At 49.1% G+C, this 26249-nt stretch overlaps 1 protein-coding gene across 2 annotated transcripts; it reads left to right on the top strand.

Annotated features, from left to right (window-relative positions):
• The first annotated feature begins 1087 nt into the window (after positions 1–1087).
• U2af2 (U2 small nuclear RNA auxiliary factor 2) lies at positions 1088–26092 on the top strand. Of its 2 annotated transcripts, none has more exons than XM_004672904.3 (12): positions 1088–1261; positions 5776–5911; positions 6607–6651; positions 6978–7081; positions 7444–7595; positions 8872–8988; positions 10062–10200; positions 17323–17402; positions 17480–17602; positions 17895–17993; positions 18230–18478; positions 25335–26092. In XM_004672904.3, the coding sequence occupies exons 1-12, from the start codon at positions 1213–1215 to the stop codon at positions 25467–25469; spliced, it is 1428 nt and encodes a 475-aa protein (XP_004672961.1). In that variant the 5' UTR covers positions 1088–1212; the 3' UTR covers positions 25470–26092. The 2 variants fall into 2 exon arrangements, with proteins under 2 accessions (XP_004672961.1, XP_004672962.1); XM_004672905.3 differs by having other exon boundaries at positions 1089–1261; positions 17895–17981.
• The last annotated feature ends 157 nt before the right edge of the window (positions 26093–26249 follow it).

Genomic DNA, 26249 nt, shown 5'->3' with positions numbered 1-26249 from the left:
TGCGGCCCGTACGCGGTTGCTAAGGCAACCAGGAGAGCGAGGCCTAGCTTAACGGTCCCGCGGTGAGTGCCTCCATTCTGAAAAGGAAATTTGCGCACGCGCAGCTCAACCTCCTATGGAACTGCGCCACCTCCCTACCAGTGAGAGAACCGGCCTCCGACCGAGCTCTACTACGCATGCGCAGAGACGCCTCGCTCCCCCTCCCCTCTCCCCGACACCGCGCGCAAGCGCGCAAAGCGGTGCTTCCGACCTCCGCAGCGGCCGCCAGCGCTTTTCAGCCCGGCTGGCTGCTTGTTTCGCGCACTTTTCGGGACACCTTCCGCGAGGTCGGCCTCTGTTTTTTTTCCTTCCCCTGCCGCTCTCCTCACAGGGAGAGGCAGGATCCCGCCCCCTCTCCTGAGATCCCTTCTCCCTGACCCGCCACGCCTCAGTCCTCCCTTCCCTTTTCGGTTTCCAAAGTCGGAAGGAGCCGAAGAGGAGACGGAAAAAGCCGAAGCCGCCCGACCCCATCCGAGCGTGAAGGTCTTTTCCGAAGCATTGGCGGAAGGAGACGAAATTCTCCGGAAGAGGCGGAGTGACCGAGTGGGAAGCTCCGGAAAGAGCCGAAGATTTGGAATCGCGCTTAATCTCTGGAAGGGCGAGCGCGGGGAGACCTTGCTGAAGAGTTGAAGGTTTGGACGGTTAGTTTAGTTGGATGCAGCCGACTGCTGTTGGCAGGGCCTGCTAGAAGCCGAAGACCGGAACGGTTTGAGTTTTCGGAAGAGTCCGAACCTTTGTAGGGGGGGGAGGTTGGTGCTGAGGAACGCAAGGACGTACGGAAATCGCCGAACGCTGAGACGATCATCTCCGAAAAGTTCCCGAAAACTTGGGGAGTGGGCGAAATCGTCGCTTGGGTGTTTTCGGGAATAGCCGTTGCCGTGGCCTGCTGACTCCTTGGTGGTGTGCCCGTTCGGGAACAGCCGACCAGGCTTCGGAACCAGGCTCCCGGGAGAAAGGGCAGTTCGAGGAGGGGTGGGGTGGGCGGGACGAGGGGGCGGAGCTTGGGGGCCGGGCGGGACGCGGGCGACTTGATTAGGTAGGGCGACGGAGTGCCGGCGGGGGCCGGAAGTAGCCGAAGCCAGCGGCGGAAGTAGCCGAAGCGGCCGGAGCGAGCGGGCGGGCGGCAAGGCGAGGAGAGAGAGCTGCAGTGGGCCCTACGCGGCCGCTTAAAGCATGTCGGACTTCGATGAGTTCGAGCGGCAGCTCAACGAGAATAAACAAGGTGAGGGTCCCCAGGCTGCGGGGCGAATCTTCGATTCGCTCCCTGCCCCCCACCCGCCATTTTCTCTTCGGGTCCCTCAGATCTGCGCTGTGCTCCCCCTCGCGGCGCGCTCCTCGCCCACGTGATCTCGCGGTATTTTTTTTTTTTTACAGCCCCCTCTCATGATGAGGGAAGGAGGTAGCGGGTGCGGCTTATGGCGCATGCGCGTCGCGCGGTCTCGTGCCCACGTGGTTCGCCGCGGAGGTGGCGCTGGTACTGCGCTGTACGAGCGCGTCAAGTCCTGTGTGGTCTTTTTTCTTTTCGGCCCCCCCCCTTTGGGAAAGAAAGGTGAAATTAATTCCTTCAGTGCTTTTTTTTTTTTCCTCCCGCGGCCTTGGCGCTTCCGCTTCCGGTCGGGCCTACGGTCTCCGGTCTCCACGCCCCCTTTGTTTCCAAAATGGCGGTGGTAAAGACTGGCCTTGCCACCTTCACGTGGACTGGGCGTTGAGCGATTTTGGGTGCTCACAAGCCGCGATCTATTTTCCTCGCCCGTTTGCCACTTCCAGATTTCCCAAGAGCTCATCTGTCAGGGCGTTTCTGCCCGGACCGCCAGCGGTGCGGCACTCGGTGTGCGGGACCCTGTTGACCCGCCCAAGGAGGCATGCCCCGCAGGCTCTGGGCTCTCCTTGCACTCTGGTCCTGTGTGCCGTGCCCATTGCTTTGTGAGGCCGACAGTTGCCATATGACTAGTGTCCTTGAAATCCTTGATTGTAGAAAACCAAATCCTGTCTCGTCCGAATCTTCAGCCATTCAGTTCTAGGAAGCTCCTTCTAGAGGTAGAATTAAAGCTTGAAGCTAGAAAGGAGTTGCTGACCCACGTGGGTGGTAATGGGGAAGAGGGGACTCCTGAAGTGGACAGGTGTGTGTGTGGTTGGGGGAAGGTGATCACAAAGCCCGGACCATGTCGAGTACGGATTTCAAGGAACTGCTTTCCCCGCCTCTAATTAGATTTGAGAGAGCAGAAATTTAGGACCAGAGAAACTTGGGTACTTGTCTCATGACAGTTGAGGATTAAGCTTCCTGTTTCAAGGTGGAGGTCGGAGGGCTGCAGGAAGGACTCAGTTCTTTGAATTCAGGCTGAAATTGAGTAGAGGAGTGGCAGAAATAGAGCCGAGCCAGTGGAATAAAAAACTTTCCTCACCCTGATGTATTTGACAGCTTTAGGAGTTTTAGGATTTTGAGCTGATTATACTTGAGTTTGAATACCTACAGTTTTGCTTAGTAGGTATCCTCTTTTATTTTAGTTTTTAATTTATTTGTAAAGAGCATGTGGATGAGGTGGGTGCATCAGGGTTTCTTGTCACTGCAAACGAACTCCAGGTGCACACACTACTTTGTGCATTGGGCATTACATCATTACATGGATACTGGGGAATTGAATCCTGGTCACTAGGCTTTGCAGGTAAGCAAGTGCTTTAATCATGAGCCCTCTCTCCAGCCCCCTGCATAGTTCTAGGTGAGTCATTGAAATAGCCTTCTGAGGACAAAGTTATTCCCTCTTTAATGGAGAGAAAATTGAGGGTCATAAAGATTACCCCTCTCAAACTCTCAGGCCTTAGCTGATCAGAGGCTGGAGCTAAAGTTAAATGGAATAATAATGAAAGTGTGTGGTGTGGCCTATGCTAAGCCTCTAATATACTTAGAAAGTCAGATCCTGCTGTGCGTGGTGGTGCATACCTTTAATCCCAGTATTGAGACTGAGGTAAGAGGATCCCAGTGAGTTCAAGGCCACCCTGGTATACATAGTGAGTTCCAGGTTAGCTTGGGCTACAGTGAGACTCAGCCTGGACCCCCCCTCCCCCCAGAGGCAGGTCATTGGCACATGGACATGGGGTATAGGGTTGGAGAAGGATGGAGAAAGGTGATTTTTCAAAAAACTTATTTGAGAGAGGGAGAGGGGTAGAGAGAATGGGCACTCCAGGGCCCTAGCCACTGCAAATGAACTCCAGGTGTATGCGCCACTTTGTGCATCTGGCTTAAATGGATCATGGGAAATCAAACCTGGGTCCTTTGGCTTTATAGGCAAATACCTTAACTGCTAAGCCAACTCTCCATTCCGAGAAAGGTGATTGTTTGAATATTCTGGTAGGGGTGGATTTGGCTTTCATTTACAGAAGAGAAAACCAGATGTTAAAGATGAATTCGTGGCTTTATGTAGAGCTCTGACTATCTGCAGAGTGGGGCTGCTTTAGCGAGCTCTTGAGGCAGTTCAAGATGGGTTGCTCCAGCTTCTGGATGTGTCTCTTGATTTCAGAAGCTGGGCCTGAGATCTGGCACATAGGGCATAGTGAAACTACTCCCATTATGTGAACATAATATGGCATTAAAAAATACATACACATGTGTGTATACATATGTATGTGTATATGCACACACACATATTTGAATTTCTTTTTTTCTCCCCTATTTTCGAGGTAGGGTCTCGTTCTAGCCCATGCTAGCCTGGAATTCATTCTGTAGTCCCAGGGTAGCCTCTGTCTCATACCTCTCCTACTGCTGCCTCCTGACCGCTGGGATTAAAGGCATGTGCCACTATGTCTGGCCAAAAATCTTATTTATGTATTTGAAACAGTCAGGGTGGGTAGATTGAGAATGGGTGTGCCAGTGCCTCCAGCCACTGCAAACTAACTGCAGATGCATGTGCCACCTTGTGAATTTGCCTTATTTGGGTCCTGGGTAATCAAACCTGGGTTCTTTGGCTTTGCAGGCAATGACATAACTGCTAAACCATCTCTCCAGCTCCATAGTACAGCATTTTGAGCAGACACCATTAACTGTTCAGCATCAGTGTGTGTAGAAAGGTACCTCTAATAGGGAAGACTCTGCCCCACTTGTCACCTTGCCTGTGCCTGTGGGTCCTTCTTTTTTCTTTCTTTTTTCTTTTCTTTTTAAATCTCTGAGACCATCTCTACATTTCTCAACCCCTTCTTCAGCTACCTACATCTACAGGGAGCTTGTCTCTGTCTTAAATACCCATTGTCACTGCTTCCTTTGCTGGCTGGTCTGGTTTTGAGCCTTAGCAGCAGAAAAGGCTCTTGGTACTCACAGCCTGCCCGCCCCTCTTGTAGGGAAGGTGTGGAGCCAGAGCTGCCAGGTGCTGTAACTGTCTGCTTGCCCCAGTATTTCACCTTGCTTGCCTCGTCCTTTCTCGTTTCAGCCATGCGTGTATGTATATGAGGACACAGTTGATTGCCATTAGTAGTTCTGGAGTTTTCTCCTTTTCATTCAGGAGTACTGACTGGTGTCCAACTAATCGCTGATGCTACAGTTCGATTTTGGGTTGCACTATTTCTGGCTGTTAGGCCTTGGACAAGTTGTGATTTCCCTATACCTTTTTCCTTTTCTGTTAGTTTACCTCCAACAGTGTTTTTCCAAGCAGTAGTGAAGTGAAAATACCTAGTGTAAATTCTAGTTGTAGGAGACATCTCAGTTTGTTACTGATGATTTTTCTTTTTTCTTTTTTCTTTTCTGGAGGCTTATATGAGTATTAGGAATTATAGAATTGAGATGGATTTCAAAAAGTTCCTATTAGGATCTCTAACAGTTTTGTGGTGAGATTAAAATCTCCTGTGATCACTGATTCTCATTGCTATTTCCTGTCATTGTCCTCAGAAGTCATCACTCTTAAGAGACAGCGTTAGGAAAGTTTTTGAGTATGTTAATGTGCTCATCTATTTATGTTCCTGATGGATAGTTGAGAAATCAGTCATGTTTTGGAATTAAAGAAGTGTGTGGAATGGCCATTGCCTTGAGCTGTATAGACTTGTAGCTTTGCTATTGAGGCTGTGTTCCGTTCCTAGCCATGGCCTCGAGGCAAATGAAGCCTGTGTTGTAGCCTTGCCTCCCTTCTGCTGTAGGGACTGACAAGGACTCTGGTGGTGTTGGGATGGGGGTTTGGATGAGTCTTTGCACCAGCTACAGATTCCCAGAGTTCGTCTCTGTAGGAATGCATTATTCACTTGGTTGGGAATGGATGGGGTTGGGTTTCCTCTATTCTTGGGGCTACTAGATCTTACCTGGCACCTGACCCCTGGGCCTCATGGTGGGACTGGGGGTGCCAGCTGGTTGCAGAGGTTTTTTTCTGTGGGGTTTGCCTGGTCTCTTCAGGAAAACATCATTGGGTCTCTTCCCCAGCCTCTAGCCCTGCCCCTCCCAGGGACGACCCTGGGGTCAGGCCCCTCAGCCCTCGAGGGGGACCAGGAGCCAGCTTCCTCTGTCTTCTCTGGCTCCTCAGCTCCTCTTGAGCATCTTCAGGTATCTCACACCCCGGGACGTTTCCAGGCCTTGTCCCCTTGGTCCTCTCGTTCTGTGGGGACTTGGGTATGGACCCAGGAGGCCTGTTGTCTCCCTTCATTAAATTCCCTTCCCCTGGTGGGGTGGCCTCCCTGGGTCTTGGGGCATAGCCACCAGCACGCAGGGTGGGCTGGGCTTGCATTGTTCCCCAACTTATTCCATTTCTTCTCACCCTTGTCCAGAGCGGGACAAGGAGAATCGGCACCGAAAGCGCAGCCACAGCCGTTCTCGGAGCCGTGACCGTAAACGCAGGAGCCGGAGCCGAGACCGACGCAACCGGGACCAGCGCAGCGCCTCCCGGGACAGGCGGCGACGAAGGTACAAGAACTTGGGGATTCCTTGGTGGGTCAGCCTGGGAGCTGGGAGGCAGATTAGCTGGCCTGTGCTGTGCTGATGGCTGCGTGACTAGTTGTGTACTGGGTGGGTAGCGGGTAGGGTTGCTACTTGGCCTGTGTTGAATTCAGTTTTCCCTTGGTTCTGGGATTTTTTTTTCCAGTTTTGCCTGTTAGTGATGGTGGGTTGCTTGGAGCAAGTTTCCTTACCTAGAGGCTTGGACTGGTTCTGTGTTTGCCTTCTTAGGGATGGTCTCTGTACCTAACTCTTGAGTGCTCATTCTTTCCTGTTCTCTTTCTCTCCTCTTCGGGACTGTCATAGAGAGGGACAGTATCCAAATGGGCTTAATTTCCAGCTGAGGACTATTAGCATTGTTCCAAGTCCTCTTCCTTCCCTAGGCTCTCTCTGTTCTCTTTACCCCTTGAGGATGTGTGGGGGTCTGCTTATTACCTGTTTCCCTATACAGTGGTGTAGTTTCTTCCTGCTCTTTCCTGTCCTTCTTTCTGGAGGTGGGAGCGTTTGCAGGAGGAGGGGTTGGAAGGGCTCAGGGGGATTGCATGCTGCTTGTTCTTGATCCTGCCCCAGCCCTGGGGCCCAGTGCCCTTGGGGGGGTGAGGTGTGTTGGGAAGATGAGGGTCCCCAGTCACTCCTCCCCATACCTTTCCCTCCCACCCCCCCAGCAAACCTTTGACCAGAGGCGCTAAAGAGGAGCACGGTGGATTGATGTGAGCTTCTCTTTTTGCCCCTTCTGCCCCATGTCCATTCCCTCTTCACCTTCCTCACGTCCTGTGCACCCTACCTGGCCTGAGTCCACCCTGGCCAGAGTGCTGGGGAAAAGTCCACCTGCCTTGAAGCCAGCGCCCCACTCCTGGCAGGCATGGGCCCAGCTCTGGTGGATCCTCTCCCTCTTGGAGAGAGCAGAGCTTATGGGGGGAGGGTGAAAGGAGGGGCTCCTGGGAGGGAATCCTGGGAGGGGATTGCAGGCCCACTGTGGTCAGACTGAGGTTTTCGTGTCACGCCCTCCCCTCCCCTCTCCTCTTCCCACCTTCAGTCGTTCTCCTCGCCATGAGAAGAAGAAAAAGGTCCGTAAATACTGGGATGTGCCACCACCTGGTTTTGAGCATATCACCCCAATGCAGTACAAGGCCATGCAAGGTATGCTTCTGGCTGCACTCTTGGAGAGATTAGGTGGGGGGACTCTTACCATCACTTGTTCTGTATGTGTGTGTGGCTGAGATGGAATTTAACACCTGAAGGCTTGTGGCTTCTGCCTTTTCTAAGCTCTGCTGAAGGAGGAGATGACGTGAAGCACCTGCAGCTGGGGGAGGCCATGCCTTCCACCTGGGTCTTCTTGGAAATGGCCTTCTTTAGAGCAGTGGTTACACTCTGGTGGCCCTGCTGCTGCAATTAAGTGACTGAGGTGCTTCCGGGTGAGGGGGCTTTTCAGGGTGTGCCTGGCAGTCCTGTGTTGAGGGTTTCTCTAATGTGGTTTTACCCCATTTATACCTCTCTTGAAGCTGCGGGTCAGATTCCAGCCACTGCCCTTCTTCCCACCATGACTCCTGATGGTCTGGCTGTGACTCCAACACCGGTACCTGTGGTTGGGAGCCAGATGACTAGACAGGCCAGACGTCTCTACGTGGGCAACATCCCTTTTGGCATCACTGAGGTACTGCCCTCCTCCTCCCCCTGCCCTCTCCCCTGCCCTCTCCTTCCCTCCCCTGCCCTCCCCTCCATTCCCTTTCCCAAACCTGCACGGGTAAGACTCTGTTCCTGCAAGACCCCCCGGCCCCCTCCCAGACGGACCGATGGAGTTGAGCCAGCCAGGGGCCGGGCTGGGGGTGGCCCCTCCCTCCCTCCCTCTTCCCTTCTCCCGTCTCCCTTCCCCCAACCTCCTCCAGAAACCCAGGGATCAACCACACACATAACTTACCTACACATCGTACCTACGTGTTGGAGAGAGACAGAGAGGGAGACTCGGACACACACACACACACACACACACACACACACACACACACGACGCACGCCCCTGCAGTTTTTCTGACATGCTCTCCTTTTCTGCCGTCTGTCCACATCCTTTTTTCCCCACATCCCTCCCATGGTCGCTGTTCTTTTATTTTTGATAGCCCTGACCTCCCCGACCTTCCCCATTGCTCCTCTCCCCATCCCTCTCCCCACCCCTTCCCGTGGCACCCCCTGAGAATCCCGAGATCAAAGAGTTGTTTCCATTTCTCTTTAAAGTGAAATATTGTGGGGCTGAGATCCCTCGTAGCAACAAAAAGTTTGCTACCATCGTCGAAGGCAAGTAAGGTCCATTCTGACTTTCTCAACCTGCACTTTGCTACATTTGATAACCAGCCCCCGGACTCCAGGGCCAGATCCCTCCACATCACTCTTTTCTCCTCCCCTCCCACCCTGCCCTTCCTCCCGACTCCTTCCTTACTGCTCCTGCACTCAACCTCCTCCTCAATCCTCGCTCCACCTCTGCTCTGGTCTCCCTTTCTGCCCCTTTGTTTGTCTTTTTCTCTCTGTTCCTGCCTGCTGTTTTCCACCATTTTCCTGTTCTGTCTTGCACTGGGTGTTTCTTCCTTTGTCACCACCTTGTCTTCTCTGTGTATTTCTTCCTTTTCTGGATTTTTTTTCCATCTGTCTTGAACATTTCCCCTTTCTCCTAATTGTTTGGGGCCCCATGGCTCCCCCCCCACACCCCGCTGTCCCATTTGCTCTTGTCTTCTGTCCTTGGCTGTGGCTTCTTCCCTTTTCTCATTTTCCTCTTGCTTTTATTCTCCACACCCCTGACCCATATTCCACTTTCCCTCCCACACCCTCCCCTCATCCCTTTCCCCTTACCCCCAAACCCCTCTGTGTCTCCCTCTCTCACCCTTCCCCTCCTCTCTCCACCTCCCTCCCCGCCCTCCCCCTGTCTCCTATTCCCTCTGCAGGAGGCCATGATGGATTTCTTCAACGCTCAGATGCGCCTGGGTGGACTGACTCAGGCCCCTGGAAACCCAGTCTTGGCTGTGCAGATTAACCAAGACAAGAATTTTGCCTTTTTGGAGGTAAGTTGCAAGTGGTGGGACAGGTTAATAGTGTTTGGTGCAGGGAGCTGTCTGCCCTTGTTCTCTGGTGTGCAGGGCTTGTGTGTGCTGCCCGTCCCTACTGCTCTCTCTAGTCCATTTCCGTCTGGTTGCTAGAGTGAGCTCTGCAGCTTCCGTCCTGCCTCCCGTGTTCTCTTGTTCTCCTCATGGCCTTGGATGCTAATTTGGCCCCTGCATGCCTCCTTGGTCTTTCCAGACTATTCTGGTCCAGTCCACTGTATGCAGTCCTTCCCAGGACATAACAGACCCTTACCCTTTTCAGACAGGGACTGACTGAGGTGGTTCACTTTTTTTCTTCAGGCATCTGGTCAGTTCTTAAATGTACTGGGTATGGATAATAGCTTTAGAAAATACAGTTAGAGGCAGTAAAAAATGCTAGTTACTGGAAAGGGTTTTGGGTGTGTCCTCTTGCTTATCACAGTCCATTTTGATTTGTACTGTGATGGATGGAGTTCAGTGTCACCTTATTGCAATGTACCACTGTGGCTTCCTCACTTCATTTCACTTCCCCATGCTGTCCTCAGAATTAAAAAATTTTTTTTTTGTTTTACTTACTTATTTGAGAGCAACAGCCTGGGGTGGGGGGAGAAAGAAAGAAAGGGCACGCCAGGGCCTCCAGCCACTGCAAACGAACTCCAGACCTGCGCCCCCTTGTGCATTTGGCTAATGGGGGTCCTGGGGACTCGAGCCTCAAAGCAGGTTCCTTAGTCTTCACAGGCAAGGGCTTAACTGCTAAGCCATCTCTCTAGCCCTGTCCTCAACATTTTTGAGCCTCCTCAGCATTATGGAAGCTTGTGGCCCTGTGTTTGCCTTTGCATCTGCGATGGGTGATAGTATCTACACTTGGTAGAGTGTGTATGAACCCTTGTGTGGGGGTGACACCATTTCTGTACTCCTGGTGCCTAGCCCAGGGCTTGCCATGTGGTATTTATTCATGTAAGTGAAAGGAAAGGAGGAAACACCCAGTGCAGAGCCTTGGAGGCTGGTCTAGTTCCTGACTCTTGTCCCTCACTACTGCCTCTTCTTTCCTTCAGTTCCGGTCAGTGGATGAAACTACCCAGGCCATGGCTTTTGATGGCATCATCTTCCAGGGTCAGTCATTGAAGATTCGCAGGCCTCATGACTACCAGCCACTGCCTGGCATGTCAGAGAACCCCTCTGTTTATGTGCCTGGTGAGTGGGGAATCCATTGAGTTTCCTATCTCAGCCTAGCTGGAACTGCTTAGGAAGTAGTGTGTTCTTTCAGCTTGGCGGGTATGGTCCCTGGGGCTCTGGGGTTGGGGGAAGTTGTGATCTCGTTGAGGATGTGGAGCTTGTGAGTTGTAGTGTCAGGACCATTCCTGGGTTCCTGAGGGGTGAGCTTGTGAGTGGTTGGGTCAGGACCAGACCAGTAGTTCTGGGACGTGTGGAGCTTACAGTCTTCATGTCTGGGCTTTTTTTCTGCTGTGGCCTCTTGGATCTGACCTTTTTGCCACAGGGCTTGATTGACATGTGTATGTCTGCAGGTGCATATCAGCAGACATTCAGCATAGCAGTTGATTTGTGGCCCAGGCATCTTGGTGTTGGCTGTTTCTCTAGTGTCTAGGCATGTGCTTGAATTTGAATCCTGTATGTAGGCCATTTCTCATTTCTGTATTTAGTATCAGCTTTGATAGGCAGGTCACAACAGACCTACAATGTGTGAAAGCTGCTGACATAGGGCCACTGAAAGGTGAGTGAGTTTTCTGTCATTTTTATGTCACACAGTATTTTTTTTTTTTTTCCCCTGAGGTAGGGTCTCACTGTAGCTCAGGCTGACCTGGAATTCACTCTGTACTCTCAGGGTGGCTTTGAACTCACAGCGATCCTCCTGAGTGCTGGGATTAAAGGCGTGCTCCACCACGCCTGGCTTCACACAGTAATTTATACCAAGCTGTACAGGCTCTGCAGACATACACAGTGACGTTTTATTTTGCAGGCTCCATCTTTTGACAAGTAGGGTGGGATTTAGCTTTGTTTTGAGGCCCTTTTTGGGGTACAGGAAACAATCATGGCTGGAGCTCTACCTGAATGAGTGAGGACCAGGTGACAGTATGGTTGGGACTTGTAGAAGAAACACTCATCTCTGCACTTCATAGAGAGACACTGGAGTCCACAGGCACTGGGGTAGGGAGGCATATGCATGTCAGTGCTGGACTCTAGGCCAAGGCCCTGACCATCTAGTGCTTATTCATTGCAGGTGTGTTTCATGCAGTGTACACCTCCGTGTGTACCTCAGGTCCCCTTGTAACCTGTACTTTCAGTGCTCTTTTTAAAATACAGAGAAAGAAGGAGGGGGGAAGAGAGAGAGACAGGGAGAGAAAGAAAGAAAGAATGGATGTGGCAGGGCTTCCAGCCACTGCAAATGAACTCCAGACGCATGTGCCTCCTTGTGCATCTGGCTAACATGGGTCCTGGGTAATAGAACCTGGGTCCTTTGGCTTTGCAGGCAAACACCTAAGTACTAAGCCATCCCTCCAGCCTTTTTTTTTTTTTTTAAATATTTATTTCAGAGGGGGGGATAGAGAATGGATTTGGCAGGGCCCTCAGCTACTGCAAACACACTCCAGACCCATGTACCATCTTGTGCAGCTGTTTTATGTTGGTACTAGGGAATTAAACTTGGGTTTGCAGGCAAGTGCCTCAACTACAAAGCCATCTCCAACCCCATCAGTGTACTTCTTGATAATATTTGTTTGTTTGTTTTTCGAGGTAGGATCTTTCTCTCTAGCCCAGGCTGACCTTGTACTCACTGTAATCCTCCTACCTCTGTCGCCTGAGTGGTGGGATTAAAGAAAGGCCTGCACCACCACACCTGGCCTCCTGATAACATTTGTGGTACTGGGATGAACTCAAAGAGCCTTGTTGCTTTCTAGACAAAAATGGTCTGCTATAGGCCTTTTTTTCCTCTTCTAGGTAGGGTCTTGCTGTATCTCGGCTGACCTGGAATTCACTAGGTAGCCTCAGGATGGCCTCGAATTCACAGTGATCCTCTTTCCTCTGCCTCCTGAGTGCTGGCATTTAAGGCATGTGTCACCATGTCCAGGCTTATGATAGTATTTTTAACTAAGTTATCTAGACAAGTCTTGAATTTGGGAGAACTTTGAACTTAGAATCCTCTATACCTCCCAAATATCTGGGATTGTAGTTTTCTACCACCATGCCTGCTTTGGTTGATGACTCATGTAAAGCTGTAAATTCACTGTGTTGGAAATAATTAATTTACATTACTGGCCCCCTGCTGGTTTGTAGTGTGTGGGTAAAGTGTACCAAGAAAATGAAAGGACATTCTTTTACTTTTCATGACAGTATTAAAAGTACAGGAGTTTGCAAGTTATGACTTTGGGACAAATGTGGCCCACCTGTTTTTTTTTTTTTCTATTTATTTATTTTATTTTTTTTAAATTTATTTTTATTTTATTTTTATTTTTTTTGGTTTTTCGAGGTAGGGTCTCACTCTGGTCCAGGCTGACCTGGAATTAACTCTGTCATCTCAGGGTGGCCTTGAACTTATGGCAATCCTCCTACCTCTGCCTCCCGAGTGCTGGGATTAAAGGCGTGCGCCACCACGCCCGGCTTTTTTTAAATTTTTATTAGCATTTTCCATGATTATAAAAATATCCCATGTTCCACCTGCTTTTTATAATTGTTTATTATCTTCTATTTATTTATTTATTTTTAAATACATTTATTTGGGAGAGAGAAAGAATGAGAATGGGTGTGCCAGGGCCTCAAACAAACTCCAAATGCATGCACCACCTTGTGCATCTGGCTTACATGAGTACTAAGGAATCAGACCTGGGCTCTTAGTCTTTGCAGGCAAGTGCCTTAACCGCTAAGCCATCTCTCCAGCTTGTAAGTTTTTTTTAATTTTTTGTTTGTTTATTTGAAAGCGACAGACAGAGAGAGAAAGGCAGATAGAGAATGGATGCACCAGGGCCTCCAGTCGCTGCAAACAAACTAACAAACTCTAGACTAGTGTGTCCCCTTGTACATCTGGCTAACGTGGGTCCTGGGCAATCGAGCCTTGAACTGTGGTCCTTAGGCTTCATGGGCAAGCGCTTAACTGCTAAGCCATCTCTTCCAGCCCAAGTTGTTTTTTTTTTTTTTTTTAATACATTTTATTTGTTTTCTATGGGAGAGAGACAGCCAGGGATCCAGTTGCTCAAACAAACTCTAGATGCATGTGCCACCTTTGTGTGTCCTGTTTTACATAGGGATGGGAAATTAAACCGGAGTTGTTAGGCTTTGCAGGCATATGCCTTAACTGCTAAGCCATCTCTTCAGCCCAAGTGTTTGTTTATTGGCATATAGTCAGGTTTGTTAGGGTTTATGTATCTCTCTCTCTCTCTCTCTGTGTGTGTGTATTTATTTATTTATTTATTTTTGCGATACAATCTTGTTCTAGCCCAGGCTGACCTGGAATTCACTATGTAGTCTCAGGCTGGCCTTGAACTCATGGTGCTACTCCTACCTCTGCCTGTGCCTCTCCCAATGCTGAGATATAAGGCATGTGCCACCACACCCGGTGATATATCTGTATTTTTTTTTTTTTTTTTTAAGTTTGGTTTCTCAAGGTAGGGTCTTACTCTAGCCTAGGTTGACCTGGAACTCACTATGTAGTCTCAGGGTGGCCTCAAACTCACAGTGAGTCCTCCTACCTCTGCCTCCCAATTTCTGGAATTAAAGGGTGTGCCATCACGCCTGGCTCTATCTATCTATATATTTTTTTTGTTTGTTGTTTTGAGGTACGGTCTCACTCTAGCTCAGGCTGACCTGGAAGTTACTATGTAGTCTCAGGGTGGCTTTGAACTCATGGTGATCCTCTTGCCTCTGCCTCCAGTGTGCTGAGATTAAAGGTGTGTGCCACCACACCCGGCTTTCTATCTGTATGTAATATGTGTGTGTGTGTGTGTGTGTGTGTGTGTGTGTGTGTGTGTATATTTTTTTTTAGTATTTTATTTACTTAAATATGAGAGAGAAAGAGAAGAGAAAGGGAGAGATATAGGGAACGGGCACACGAGGTGCCTATCTGTATATTTTTGATTGTGGTCTTATGCATGCTAAGCAGGCAGCTTGTTAATGAGCTGTATGCTCAGCCCTCTTTGCTTTTAAATTTTATTTATTTATTTATTTGAGAGCGACAGACACAGAGAGAAAGACAGATAGAGGGAGAGAGAAAGAATGGGCGCGCCAGGGCTTCCAGCCTCTGCAAACGAACTCCAGATGCGTGCACCCCCTTGTGCATCTGGCTAACGTGGGACCTGGGGAACCAAGCCTCGAACCGGGGTCCTTAGGCTTCACAGGCAAGCGCTTAACCGCTAAGCCATCTCTCCAGCCCCCTCTTTGCTTTTAATTTTGAGACAGGGTCTTATGAATTGCCCAGTCTAAGCTCACTCTAGCCCAGGCAGGCCTTGAACTTTATTTTTTAAATTTTTTTTGAGGAGAGGGAAGGGGAGGGATGGACAGAGAGAGACTGAGACTGAGAGAATGGCTACAGCAAGGCCAACAGGTACTGCAAACAAACTCCAGATGCATGTGTCACCTTGTGCATCTGATTTATCTGGATTGAATCTGAGTCCTTGGTTTTGCAGCTGCTAAACTCTACCTCCAGCCCATTTTTTAATAATTTTTTTCATTTTTATTTATTTGAGAGTGACAGAGAGAGAAAGAATGGGCACGCCAGGGTCTTCAGCCACTGCAGACGAACTCCAATCGCATGCACCCCTTGTGCATCTGGCTAACATGGGTCTTGGGGTATTGGCTCAAACTGGGGTCTTTAGGCTTCACAGGAAAGGCTTCACCACTAAGCCATCTCTCTAGACCTTTTTCTTTCTTACTTTTTTTTTGTTTGTTTGTTTTGGATGTAAGGTCTCGCTCTTATCTCAGGCTGACCTGGAATTCAGTATTTGGTCTCAGTCTTTTCCTACCTCAGCCTCCCAACTGTTCTGATTAAAGACATGTGCCATCATGGCTTTTTGTTTTTTAAAGAATACTCATTTATTTATTTGCAAGCAGAAAGACATAGGGGCCAGAGAGATATGGTGGGCCAGAGCTCTCCAGCCACTGCAAACAGACTCCAGATCCATGTGCCACTTTGTGCATCTGGCTTCATGTGTATGCAGGGGAATTGAACTGTAGTCATTAGGTTCTGAAGGCAAGCACCTTAACTGCTGAGCCATCTCTCCAGTCTTGGCCTTGAACTTTGGATCCTTCTTCCTAGACCTCCTGAGTAATTGGGATTACAGGACTGTGCCACCATGCTCCTTCCTTTCTCCCTTCCTCCCAGTGTTTTGTTTGTTTGTTTGTTTATGGTTGGTGGGGGATACAAGTGTCTCAGACTGGCCTTCAACTTGATCTTTCCCCTGCCCCATGCTGGCATCACAGATCACGGGCATGCATCTGGAGCTGCCTTGTGTTCACCATAGTGTTTGGCTCCTGCAGCAGTAGATGGACTTTTCATTTCCCAGAGGAAGAAAACAACTTGTTTTAGGTCATGAAGTTGGTGAGGGCATGGCTGCCCACCTGACCCTGGAATCCCTGCTAGCCTTTCTCTGTATGCTACCTTTGTGCTGACATCTAAAATAGCTGCTTTGGGTGATGCTGAACCTGGGGGAGGGGCCTGATAAGAATTGATAGTATTGGTAAAGTCTTTGTGATGCCACTTTGAACAACCAGGTAGGCACTTGCCCATGAGCCCAAAGTTGAGCAGAGAGCATAGGAGTAGGACCTGTTGTACTTGTCATCTGATGGAACCACGCCATGCCATTTGAGCCTTCACAGATCCCAAGTACGAATCTCAGTCACCACTGAAGGGTCAGCAGCTGAGAGCCCCATCATCTCTCTGTTCCTTACGTTTCTGTAGTGAGAGCAGGCCCACCCCTTGTGTCAAAAGGGATCAAGGCTGATGGATGCAGGGACTGAGTGGTTTAATGGGTTGAGAGGTCTATCTATTTGAGTTCAAGCCTGATTGTTGTCCCGAACTAAGGTCACTTGCCAGGGTCACACACGAACAGGCAGCATATGTGTAGCATGTGAATGTAGGTGTGTGTGCCCTCAGGGTGCTTGAGTTGTGGTGGTTAGATGGAGCTTCCTGTGGTAGGACTGCTGTGAGAAACTGCTGTCGGGGAGCAGCTGTGCTCCCTTGCTTGTGTTCTGTGCTTGTTCTTATCAGATTAGGGTGGCGTGTGGCCTTGTCTCCCCTTCTATCCAAGACCTCTGAGGTGCTCCTTGTAGATTTTTTCACTTTTTTTGTTGCTTTTTTGAGGTAGGGTCTGTTTCTAGTACAGGCTGACCTGGAATTCACTATGTAGTCTCAGGGGGGCCTCAAACTCAGTGATCTCCTACCTGTGCCTCCTGATTAAAGGCGCACACCACCATGCCCAGCTGTATGTTTAAAAAAATTTTTTTTTAATTTATTTTTTATTTATTTGAAAGACAAAGAAAGAGGCAGATGGAGAGACTGGGCACCAAGACCTCCAGGTGCTGCAAATGAACTTCAGACGCATGCACTACCTTGTGCATCTGGCTTATGTGGGTTCTAGGGAATTGACTGAGGTCCTTTGGCTTTGCAAGCGATTGCCTAATTGCTAAGCCACTTTCTACCCATCTATAGATTTTGGTAATCCTCCTACCTCTGCCTCCCAGTTGCTGGGATTAAAGGCATGCCCCACCACACCTGGCTTTATAGATTTTTTAAGAATATTTATTTATTTTAGAGAGGGTGAAAGGGGGGGGGGAGGCAGGGACAGAGAGAAAGGGCATGCTAGGGCCTTCAGCCACTGCAAAGGAACTCCAGATGCACGCACTACCTCGTGCATCTGGCTTACATGGGTCACAGGGAATTGAACCTAAGTCCTTAGACTTTGCAGGCAAGTATCTTAACTGCTAAACCATCTGTCTATCCCCTGTAGATGTTTTTATGTTTTGTGTTTTTTTTATTTTTTCTATTTTCGAGGTAGTGCTTCACTCTAGCTCAGGCTGACTTGGAATTCACTATGGAGTCTCAGGGTGGCCTCGAACTCATGGCGATCCTCCTATCTTTGCCTCCCAAGTGCTGGGATTAAAGGCGTGCACCACTACACCTGGCTTCCCTGTAGATGTTTTTGATAGGGTCTTGCTGTATAGCTCAGGCTGTCCCTGAACTTGTCCCTGTACTCCTACATTAGCCTTCCAAGTGCTGAGAGTTCAGGTGTGTGTCTCACACTCAGCTTTCCCCCAGATTTTTGGGAGATGATCTTTTACTGGAGTTAAAGTCTTTATACTTTCCCTCCTTAGGAGTTGTGTCCACCGTGGTCCCTGACTCTGCCCACAAGCTGTTCATAGGGGGCTTACCCAACTACCTGAATGATGACCAGGTAAATAAATCCTCTGTCCCTTGTCTGTTCCTCCCTGCAGCCCGATAGAGCTTTGATATATTCTTGGTCTCTTGTAGGTAAAGGAGCTTCTGACATCATTTGGGCCTCTCAAGGCCTTCAACCTGGTCAAAGACAGTGCCACAGGGCTCTCCAAGGGCTATGCCTTCTGTGAGTACGTGGACATCAATGTCACGGACCAGGTGAGCCCTGGGTGCCTGACTGTTGGCTATATCCCACCTCCCCCCTTCCTTTTCTGTCTCCAGGCCTTGGTCTCCCATTCCTAGGGACTAGGGTGGGAGGTGGTGGCCAGCTTGAAGCAAGGCCTTGTGTAGGGTTCATTCTCTTGACCTTGGTTTTGCCTCCAAATTCTCAATACCTTTCGCCTACCCATCTTTCCCCACCAGTACCCCAGTTTTAGGGGAAGGGTGGGGCTCCTGGTTCCTGACCTGCACCTCTTCCGTACCCCTCCCACCCTTCGTCCTCTGATCATAGGCCATTGCGGGTCTGAATGGGATGCAGCTAGGGGACAAGAAGCTGCTTGTCCAGAGGGCGAGTGTGGGAGCCAAGAATGCCACGCTGGTGAGCCTCCCGGCACGTCATCTTCCATTGGCTAGAGGGGCCCTGGTGGGTGGGAAGGGCTGCATGGGAAGATTCTTTTTAAGTTCTGCCCCAGCTTTCATGGGAGGAGGGGATGTGGGGAGTGGGGTGCATAGGTGTTCATGTGTAAGAATGGTCCTCCCCTTGTTGGGTGTGAGGGCACAGGCTTGAGTGGAGGGAGACTGCTCTGAACCATCCTTTAACATCCCTGCTCTCTCTTGATCCCACAGAGCACCATCAATCAGACACCTGTGACTCTGCAAGTACCAGGCCTCATGAGTTCTCAGGTGCAGATGGGCGGTCACCCGACTGAGGTCCTGTGCCTCATGAACATGGTGCTGCCGGAAGAGTTGCTTGATGATGAGGAGTATGAGGAGATTGTGGAGGATGTGCGAGATGAATGCAGCAAGTATGGGCTTGTCAAGTCCATTGAGATCCCCCGGCCGGTGGATGGCGTCGAGGTGCCTGGCTGTGGAAAGGTCAGGATGCCCCCTTTGCCTTCACTTATCTCCTCCCTCCTCCACACCCCTGGCAGAGAACCCTTCCTGACATAGGTGGCCTCCTGTCCGTAAGACAGAGCTTGGCCTCTGTGTTGAAGCAACATTGGTTCAAAGCCTAGGTTTTCCTCTCCCTTGTTAGGTGATCTTTTGCTTTGTCTGTGAGGTGAGGGGAAAAGTACCAAATGCAGTCAGCACAGTACTGTGTGTTGTGTACTAGGAACTCCACTGAAGTGTGTTCTCCCATTAGCCCCTGAGCACATCCATGGGTTGTGAGAGGTGACAAGCCACACAGCCAGGCTTCACTTATCAATTAATTCCTATCAACTCTGTACCGTGACAGGTCTAAGCGCCTTACTACTACCAGAGAGGTGGTGCTGAGGGAATGTGAATGGCATTCATCCACCTGATTGGCAGGCATATTTATGGAATTCATACTGTGCCAAACTGATCTAAACTGAAGATTCATTGTGAATGAAACTTCTGGCCACAATCAGATGGATCCTGAGGACACTTGTAGGAGCTGAGCCCTGCTCAGCAGGAGTGAGGAGGAAGAACTGGAGGAGGCCTGAGTTTGATAGTCATTCATTCTCTGGATCCCTTGGTGTGGATGAGCATGAGCAGGATTTGTGAAGGGAGAGGTCTACTCTGCAAGGTGGATTGGAAATGGCCTGTGACCTTTAGAAGCCCAGGCTTTTTTTCTGTAGTAGTAGTCGTGTTTTAAGGAGAGAGAAGGGCCAATGTGATGTTAGCTATTTGGATTAGAGAGGACCCAAGCATGAGCAGAGTGATCTGAAGAGTCTCTTGGATTAAGCTGGCTGAAAGATGGCAGTCTTTTAAAGTGCAGTCCTGTGCCGGACAGGCCTGTAAGATCCTGTCATCTGGTGACATTGTAGCCAGCTGTACACTCTAGAATTTGAATTTGAAGTGGGTCCATTGACACCTTCAGAGCATAACTGTGTCTGTAGTGGTTTGTAATTATAGTAATGGGCTGAACAGAAGTAGATAGGTTTTGAGACTTGAGGCTTTAACTGCTTAGACCTTGATTGGTTTGGGTTTGCTGAGGGAGGAAGAAGGGCCAGGAGATGCTGATTGTCAGGTGAGAAAGGACAGTGAGGAGGTAAGTTGGCAGCAATAGTTAGTGTTGGGCCAGCTGGTTTTGAGTTTCATCAACACCCCTGTAGAGAGATGGCTAGGAAGCAGTTAGCTGGACAGATGTATGGGACTGGATGAGGTTCAAAGAGCATCTTGGGAGGGTAGAGGCAAGTGAGAAGGTCGTGTTATGAGGAAGATGGCCCACAGAGGCTCTCTTCTCCCTGAAGCTCCTGCCTGTGTCTGTGCACTAGCTGATAGGTCACCTTGTGCTTCAGTCTGGTACTGCAGTAGAAGCCTTAGGTGGCCTCTGGGATCAGCTGACATTTTTTGGTGGTGTTGAGAGAGGGTTTTGCTATGTTGCCCAGGTTGGCCTTCCCTTGCCTTCCTAGTGCTGGGATGACTGGTGTGGATCACCACACTGCTAATTTCTGTTGTGTTCTGCAACTTTGTATTACCTTTAATATGCCTAAGAGACTGGTAGTGATGTATGGGCATGTGCATATGCATGTGGTTCCATGGGTGTGCATGTAGAGGCCAGAGGACAACCTTGAGCGTCATTCTTCAGGTGCTCCCCACTCCTTTGAGACAGGGTCTCTCTGAGCTAGGATTCAGCTTTTCTGACAGCTGTCTTCCCAGCGCCTGTTATTTAAGTTATAACATGTTGTAGTTCTCATTACTCAGCTTTATCAGTATTTTATGTTATCTACTTTAGCTTATTAACCTACCCCTTTTCCCGGTATATAACTGATTTTTAAAAAATATATGTTCATTATTAGTGAAAGAGGCAGATAGAATGGGCACAGTAGGGCTTCTAGCCACTGCAATTGAACTCCAGAAACATGCCACTTTATGCACCTGGCTTATCATGGTACAGGGGAATTAATCCTGGGTCTTTAGGCTTTGCAGGCGAGTACTTTAACTGAGCTATCGCCCCAGCCCACATTGGTTTTTTTTTTTTGTTTTTTTTTTTTGAGGTAGGGTCTCACTGTAGCCCAGGCTGACCTGGAATTCAGTTTGTAGTCTCAGGGTGGCCTTGAACTCACGGCGATCCTCTTACCTCCTTTTCAAAGTAGGGTCTCTAGCCCAGGCTTATCTGGAACTTCCTCTGTAATTCTGGCTGACCTCGAGTGCTGGGATTAAAGGCGTGTACCACCACACCTGGCCCACATTGTTTTTTTTTTTTTTTTTAATATTTTATGCATTTATTTATTTGAGGGAGAGACAGATTGAGGAATAGAAAGAACGGGAATGACAGGACCTCTAGCCACTACAAACAAACTCCAGATATACGCACCACCTTGTGCATCTGGCTTACATGAGTACTGAGGGAATCAACCAGAGTCCTTTAGGCTTCACAGGCAGGTGCCTTAACTGGTAAGCCATCTCTCCAGTTCACAACTGATTTTTTAAAAATTATTTTTGTTTATTTTTATTTATTTATTTGAGACTGACAGAGAGAGAAAGAGGCAGATAGAATGGGCACGCCAGGTCCTCCAGCCACTACAGATGGATTCCAGACACGTGCCTCCCTTTGTGCATACGGCTAATGTTGGTACTGGGGAATCGAGCCTCAAACTGGGGTCCTTAGGCTTCACAGGCAAATGCTTAATGGCTAACCCATCTCTCCAGCCCCACAATTAATATTTTAAAAAAAGTTTTATTGGCAACCTCCGTACATATACACAATGTACTCTGATCATACCCCTTACCCACCACCTTTCTTTGTCCTCCACTCCAATGACTGCTTATTTTCAACTTGTCCCCTTTCTGTTTGTTTGCTTGTTTATTTATTTACTTTTCAAAGTAGGGTCTCTAGCCCAGGCTTATCTGGAACTTCCTCTGTAATTCTGGCTGACCTCGAGCTCATGGTGGTCCTCTAATCTTTACCTACCAAGTGCTGGGATTAAAGGCATGTGCAATACACACTCAGCTACTCTTCTGTTTTGTTTTGTTTTTTTTCTTTTAGTTGAGGTAGGGTCTCCCTGTATCTCAGGCTGGACTCCAAATCACAGTGATCCTCCTACCTCTACCTCCCGAGTGCCGGGATTAAAGTTGTGCACTACCACACCTGGCTAGTATTTATTTGCAAGCAGAGAGATAGAAAATGGCACATCAGTGCTTCTTACCACTGCAACTAAAGCCCAAAGGCATTTGCCCCTCTGCATCTGGCTTCCTGTGGGCACTGGAGAATGGAATCCAGTCATTATAAACATGCAATCTTAACCACTGATCCATCTCTTTGGGCCCTCCTTTGTCATTAAAAAAAATTTTTTTTTTAATTATTTGAGAAAGTGAGAGAGAGAGGGAGAGAGAAAATGGGCATGCTAGAGCCTCCAGCCACTGCAAACAAACTTCAGATGCATATGCCACCTTGTGCATCTGGCTTTACATGGGTACTGAGACATTGAACTTGGGTTGTTAGTAGTCTTTGCACATAAGTGCCTTAACCACTGAGCCATCTTTCTAGCCCCCCTCCCCCCACTTTTGAGGTTGGGTCTCACTCTAGCTCAGGCGGACCTAATTCACTATGTAGTCTCAGGGTGGCCTTGACCTTGTGGTGATCCTCCTACTCCTGCCTCCCGAGTGCTGGGATTAAAGGCATGTGCCACCATGCCCAGCCTTTGGGCATGTCATTTTTGTCCTCATGTTATGCAGGTCTTGTGCAGATGTCAACAACTGCTGTGAGGTCATAAATACAACTGCCACTTTGTGTCTGGAAATGGTGCTATAAAGCACTCCTCCCCATTCTTTGGCTTTTATTGTTTTCTCTGCCACCTCTTCTCAGCCTTGGTGTGATACAGATGTTTCATTTAGTGCCCAACAATCCACTGTAGTTTCTTCTCAGCACTTTGATTTTATTTATTTATTTGACACAGAAAGGGGGAGGGGACCAGAGAGAGAGAGAGAGGGAGGGAGGGAGGGAGGGAGGGAGGGAGGGAGGAAGGAAGAGAAAGAGAGAGAGGAAACGGGCACACCAGGGCCTCCGGCCACTGCAAGGGAAGTGCACCCCCCCATGTGCATTTGACTAATGTGGGTCCTGGGGAATCAAACTTGGGTCCTTTGGCTTTGCAGGAAGCACCTTAAAACCACTAAGCCATCCATCCCTGCAGCCCTTGAGTTTGTTTTTTTTTTTTTTAATGTTTTCAAAAACTTTATTAGAAACAGAAGGAGACAGAAAGAATGGGTGCGCCAGGGCCTCTAGCCACTGCAGATGAATTCCAGGTGCATATGACACCATGTATATCTGCCTTACATGGGACCTGGAGAATTGAACCTGGATCCTTAGGCTTGACAGGCAAGCGCCTTAACAGCTAAGGCATGTCTCCAGCCCCCACTTTGAGTTTTGACTCATCCCAGTGGTTACCACCATCTGAAAGGAAAAGCTTCTCTTAACCAAAAGTGAGAGCAGCAGTAATCCATAGGCATAAACATAACAATCTAGAGGAGAATTTGGTGGGCATAATATGCCCATTTATCTAGGTAGCAGTAGGAGTTTCCTCCTTGGGTCTTAGGGCCTCACTGGCCATAGGCGTTTGATTAGGTTTCAGTATCAGGCATGGATTCCCTCCCATGGAGTGGGCTCAGATCTGATCAGAGAGTTACCTCCATAACAGATGTGCAACTTTTTTTTTCAAGGTAGGGTTTCACTCTAGTCCTGGCTGACCTGGAATTCACTATATAGTCTTAGGGTGGCTTCGAACTTCTACCTCCGTGTCCTGAGTGCTGGGATGAAAGGCGTGCGCTACCACGCCCGGCTCTAGATCTGCAACTTTAAAAAAATATATTTTTATTTATTTGGGGAGGGAGGGAGAGAAAGAGTGGGCACGGCAGAGCCTCCACCTACTGGAAATAAACACCAGACACATGCCCCACCTTATGCATATGGTTTATGTGGGTCCTGACGAATTGAACCTGGGTCCCTTGGCTTTGCAGGCCTTAACTGCTAAGTCATCTCTCCAGCTCTTTTTTTTTTTTTTTTTTTAAACTTTTTTCGAGGTAGGGTTTGGCTCTAGCCCACGCGGACCTGGAACTCACTATGTAGTCTCAGGGTGGCCTGGAACTCATAGTGATCCTCCTACCTCTGCCTCCCTAGTGCTGGGATTAAAGGTGTGTACCACCACGCTTGGACTATTTTTTATTTTTTGTTTTTTCGAGGTAGGGTTTCACTTTATCCCAGGCTAACCTGGAATTCACTGTGTAGTCTCAGGGTGGCCACGAATTCCTCAATCCTCCTGCCTTTGCCTCTCTAGTGCTGCGATTAAAGGCATGCACCACCACTCCTGGATTTTTATTTTTTTATTTTAATGTGTGTAGTTCAGGCTGTCTTACTGAATTTTGGGCCCAGTAAACTGTTTTGGAAGTTTGTGCTGTGTTTTGAGGTAGTTTTTCACTGTAGCCTAGGCTGACCTGGCTGGAATTCACTATGTAGTCTCAGTGATTCTTCTACCTCTGCCTTTCATGTGCTGGGATTTGCCACCATGCCTAGTAAGATAAATATTTTTTTCTATTTTCTATTTATTTTTTGAGGGAAGTTCTACAGACTGGCCTTTTTTTAAAATTGGGGGCTGGGTAGGGAGTTGGCACTTCAGGGCCTCCAGCCACTGCAATGGAACTCCAGATGTGTGTGTTCCCTTGTGCACATTTGCAACCTTGTGTGCCTGCGTCACTTTGTGCAGGAACTGGAGAGCTGAACATGAGTCTTTAGGCTTCACAGGCAAGTGCCTTACCCTCCAATGTAACTCTCCACTAAATAATACCACTGTAGTAGTAACAAGACTGACTTTAACATATTGGTGGCTATCTAATTCTTGTTTTATATGTTATACAAAAATCTCTGTCTGAGTCAGGCGTGTTGGCACATGCCTTTAATCCCAGCACTCAAGAAGCAGAGATAGGAGAATCACTGAGTTCCAGGTCAGTCTGGACTAGAGTGAAACCCTACCTCTGGGGGGGAAAAAATCTGTTCCTAATCAAAAATCTGTTTTAAGAAGGCTCTTTTTTTGGTTACCAACTTTCTTCTATAAGTTTTATTTCGTATCCCTTTATTAAATCCAACTGTTGTACTTGTTGAAATAGGGTCATTGTGGCTGGAGAGATACATGGCTTAGCAGTTAAGGTGCTTGCCTGTGAAGCCTAAGGAACTAGGTTTGATTTCGCAGTACCCACGAGTAAGCCAGATGCATAAGGTGGTGCTTGTGGCCGGAGTTGGTTTGTCGAGTGGTTAGAGGCCTTGTCCCATTCATCTCTCTGCCTCTCTATGTGTCTCAAGTAACTACAAAAAGAGAAAGAGGGTCATTAGTTTTATACAGTTTCCCATACTGAAGTAGGTAGATTCAATCCGGTAAGTGAAATCAAGTGCTTGGGTTTGAATTTTAACTTCTGAGCTGTCTTCATCTGTTGTCTGGGCACAGCATGGCCCTTGATTTGGGAGCACCCTGTGTAGTGGATGGTGCAGAGTAAGTGACCCCTCCTAAGATGGTTTGCCTGTGTGGCTCAGGTGACTTGTCTTATCTGCCACTATTCTCTGGTCCTGTGCTGTCCCTGTTCTGTGCTCCTTTGTTCCTTGATCCTTGGAGGACATCTGAGTGAGCACTCCCAGAAAGAACTGAGGGTCCCTTTCTGCAGCCTGTGGCAAGGCCTTTTTTCCCCTCATTTTGTGCACCCTTCCTAGACTTGGATGGATGGACACTGGCTTGTTGCTGGGAGCCAGCTTTGTTCACAGACCTGCCTCTTGTTCCCGCAGATCTTTGTGGAGTTCACCTCTGTGTTTGACTGCCAGAAAGCCATGCAGGGCCTAACCGGCCGCAAGTTCGCCAACAGAGTGGTTGTCACAAAGTACTGTGACCCCGACTCCTACCACCGCCGGGACTTCTGGTAGAGGCGGCTGGGGGAGGGTGGGGCTGGGGCTGGCTGGGGATGTCTTTTCCCCTGCCTGTCCCCCCCCTTTTTCCCCCCTCTGAAGACGAAGGGCAGAGGAGTGACAGCCGAATGACAGCCGGCAGCAACTGGAATGGCAGCAATTAAGGGGGGTGGGGGGTGGGGGGCTAGGGCAGGGAGGGGACTGGGGAAGTGCACACAGGCCCACACAGACACATGCACCCACACAGACACAGAGGGAAGGGGTTGGGATGGGGACTGGGTGCACATCAAGGCGGGTAGGAAACCCCCCACAGCCCCTCCCGAAACAGCCTCTCCTCCCTTACCTGATCCCTTCTGTCCTCTCCTTTCCCATGGTAGGAACATAGCGTGTTTATATTTTATGGCCAAACTATTTTGAATTTTGTTGTCTGGCCTCAGTGCCCTGTCCTCTTCCCTGCAGGACCACAGCTCCCGTCCCCTGGCTTTTGGTCCTCCCCGGTCTCCACCCCAGTTTCTTAAGTAGTTGGTTCTCTTTAGTCTTCCCACCCCTCAACCCTGTGGCCCTTGCCCCTCTCCTCCTCTCTGTGGCAGTTTCATATTTGCTAATACGAATTTGCTCATTAAACATTTTGTTGTATTTTACTTTATGGAGCCCCTGTGTGTCCTGTGTTTGGTTTCCCGGTTGGGGAGGGTTGCTTAACACGCGTGGGTCCGGGCTCGCGGGATACCTCGCAGCCTACCTAGATGCTCGGGTCCTGGCGAGGCTTGAAGGCCTCGCGTGGGTTCCGGATGCTCAGGT

This window comes from Jaculus jaculus, chromosome 14 (genome assembly GCF_020740685.1).
Source record: "Jaculus jaculus isolate mJacJac1 chromosome 14, mJacJac1.mat.Y.cur, whole genome shotgun sequence".
In the NCBI taxonomy this organism is placed as follows: domain Eukaryota; kingdom Metazoa; phylum Chordata; class Mammalia; order Rodentia; family Dipodidae; genus Jaculus; species Jaculus jaculus.
This window is presented reverse-complemented; position numbering and strand designations above follow the sequence as displayed.

Bases quoted from the DNA above. Each gene is read 5' to 3' on its own strand.
- U2af2 (XM_004672904.3), top strand. From the start codon at position 1,213: ATGTCGGACTTCGATGAGTTCGAGCGGCAGCTCAACGAGAATAAACAA. The intron at 5,912-6,606 runs GTACAAGAACTT...CCACCCCCCCAG, and splicing joins CGGGACAGGCGGCGACGAAG to CAAACCTTTGACCAGAGGCG. The intron at 10,201-17,322 runs GTGAGTGGGGAA...TTCCCTCCTTAG, and splicing joins CCCCTCTGTTTATGTGCCTG to GAGTTGTGTCCACCGTGGTC.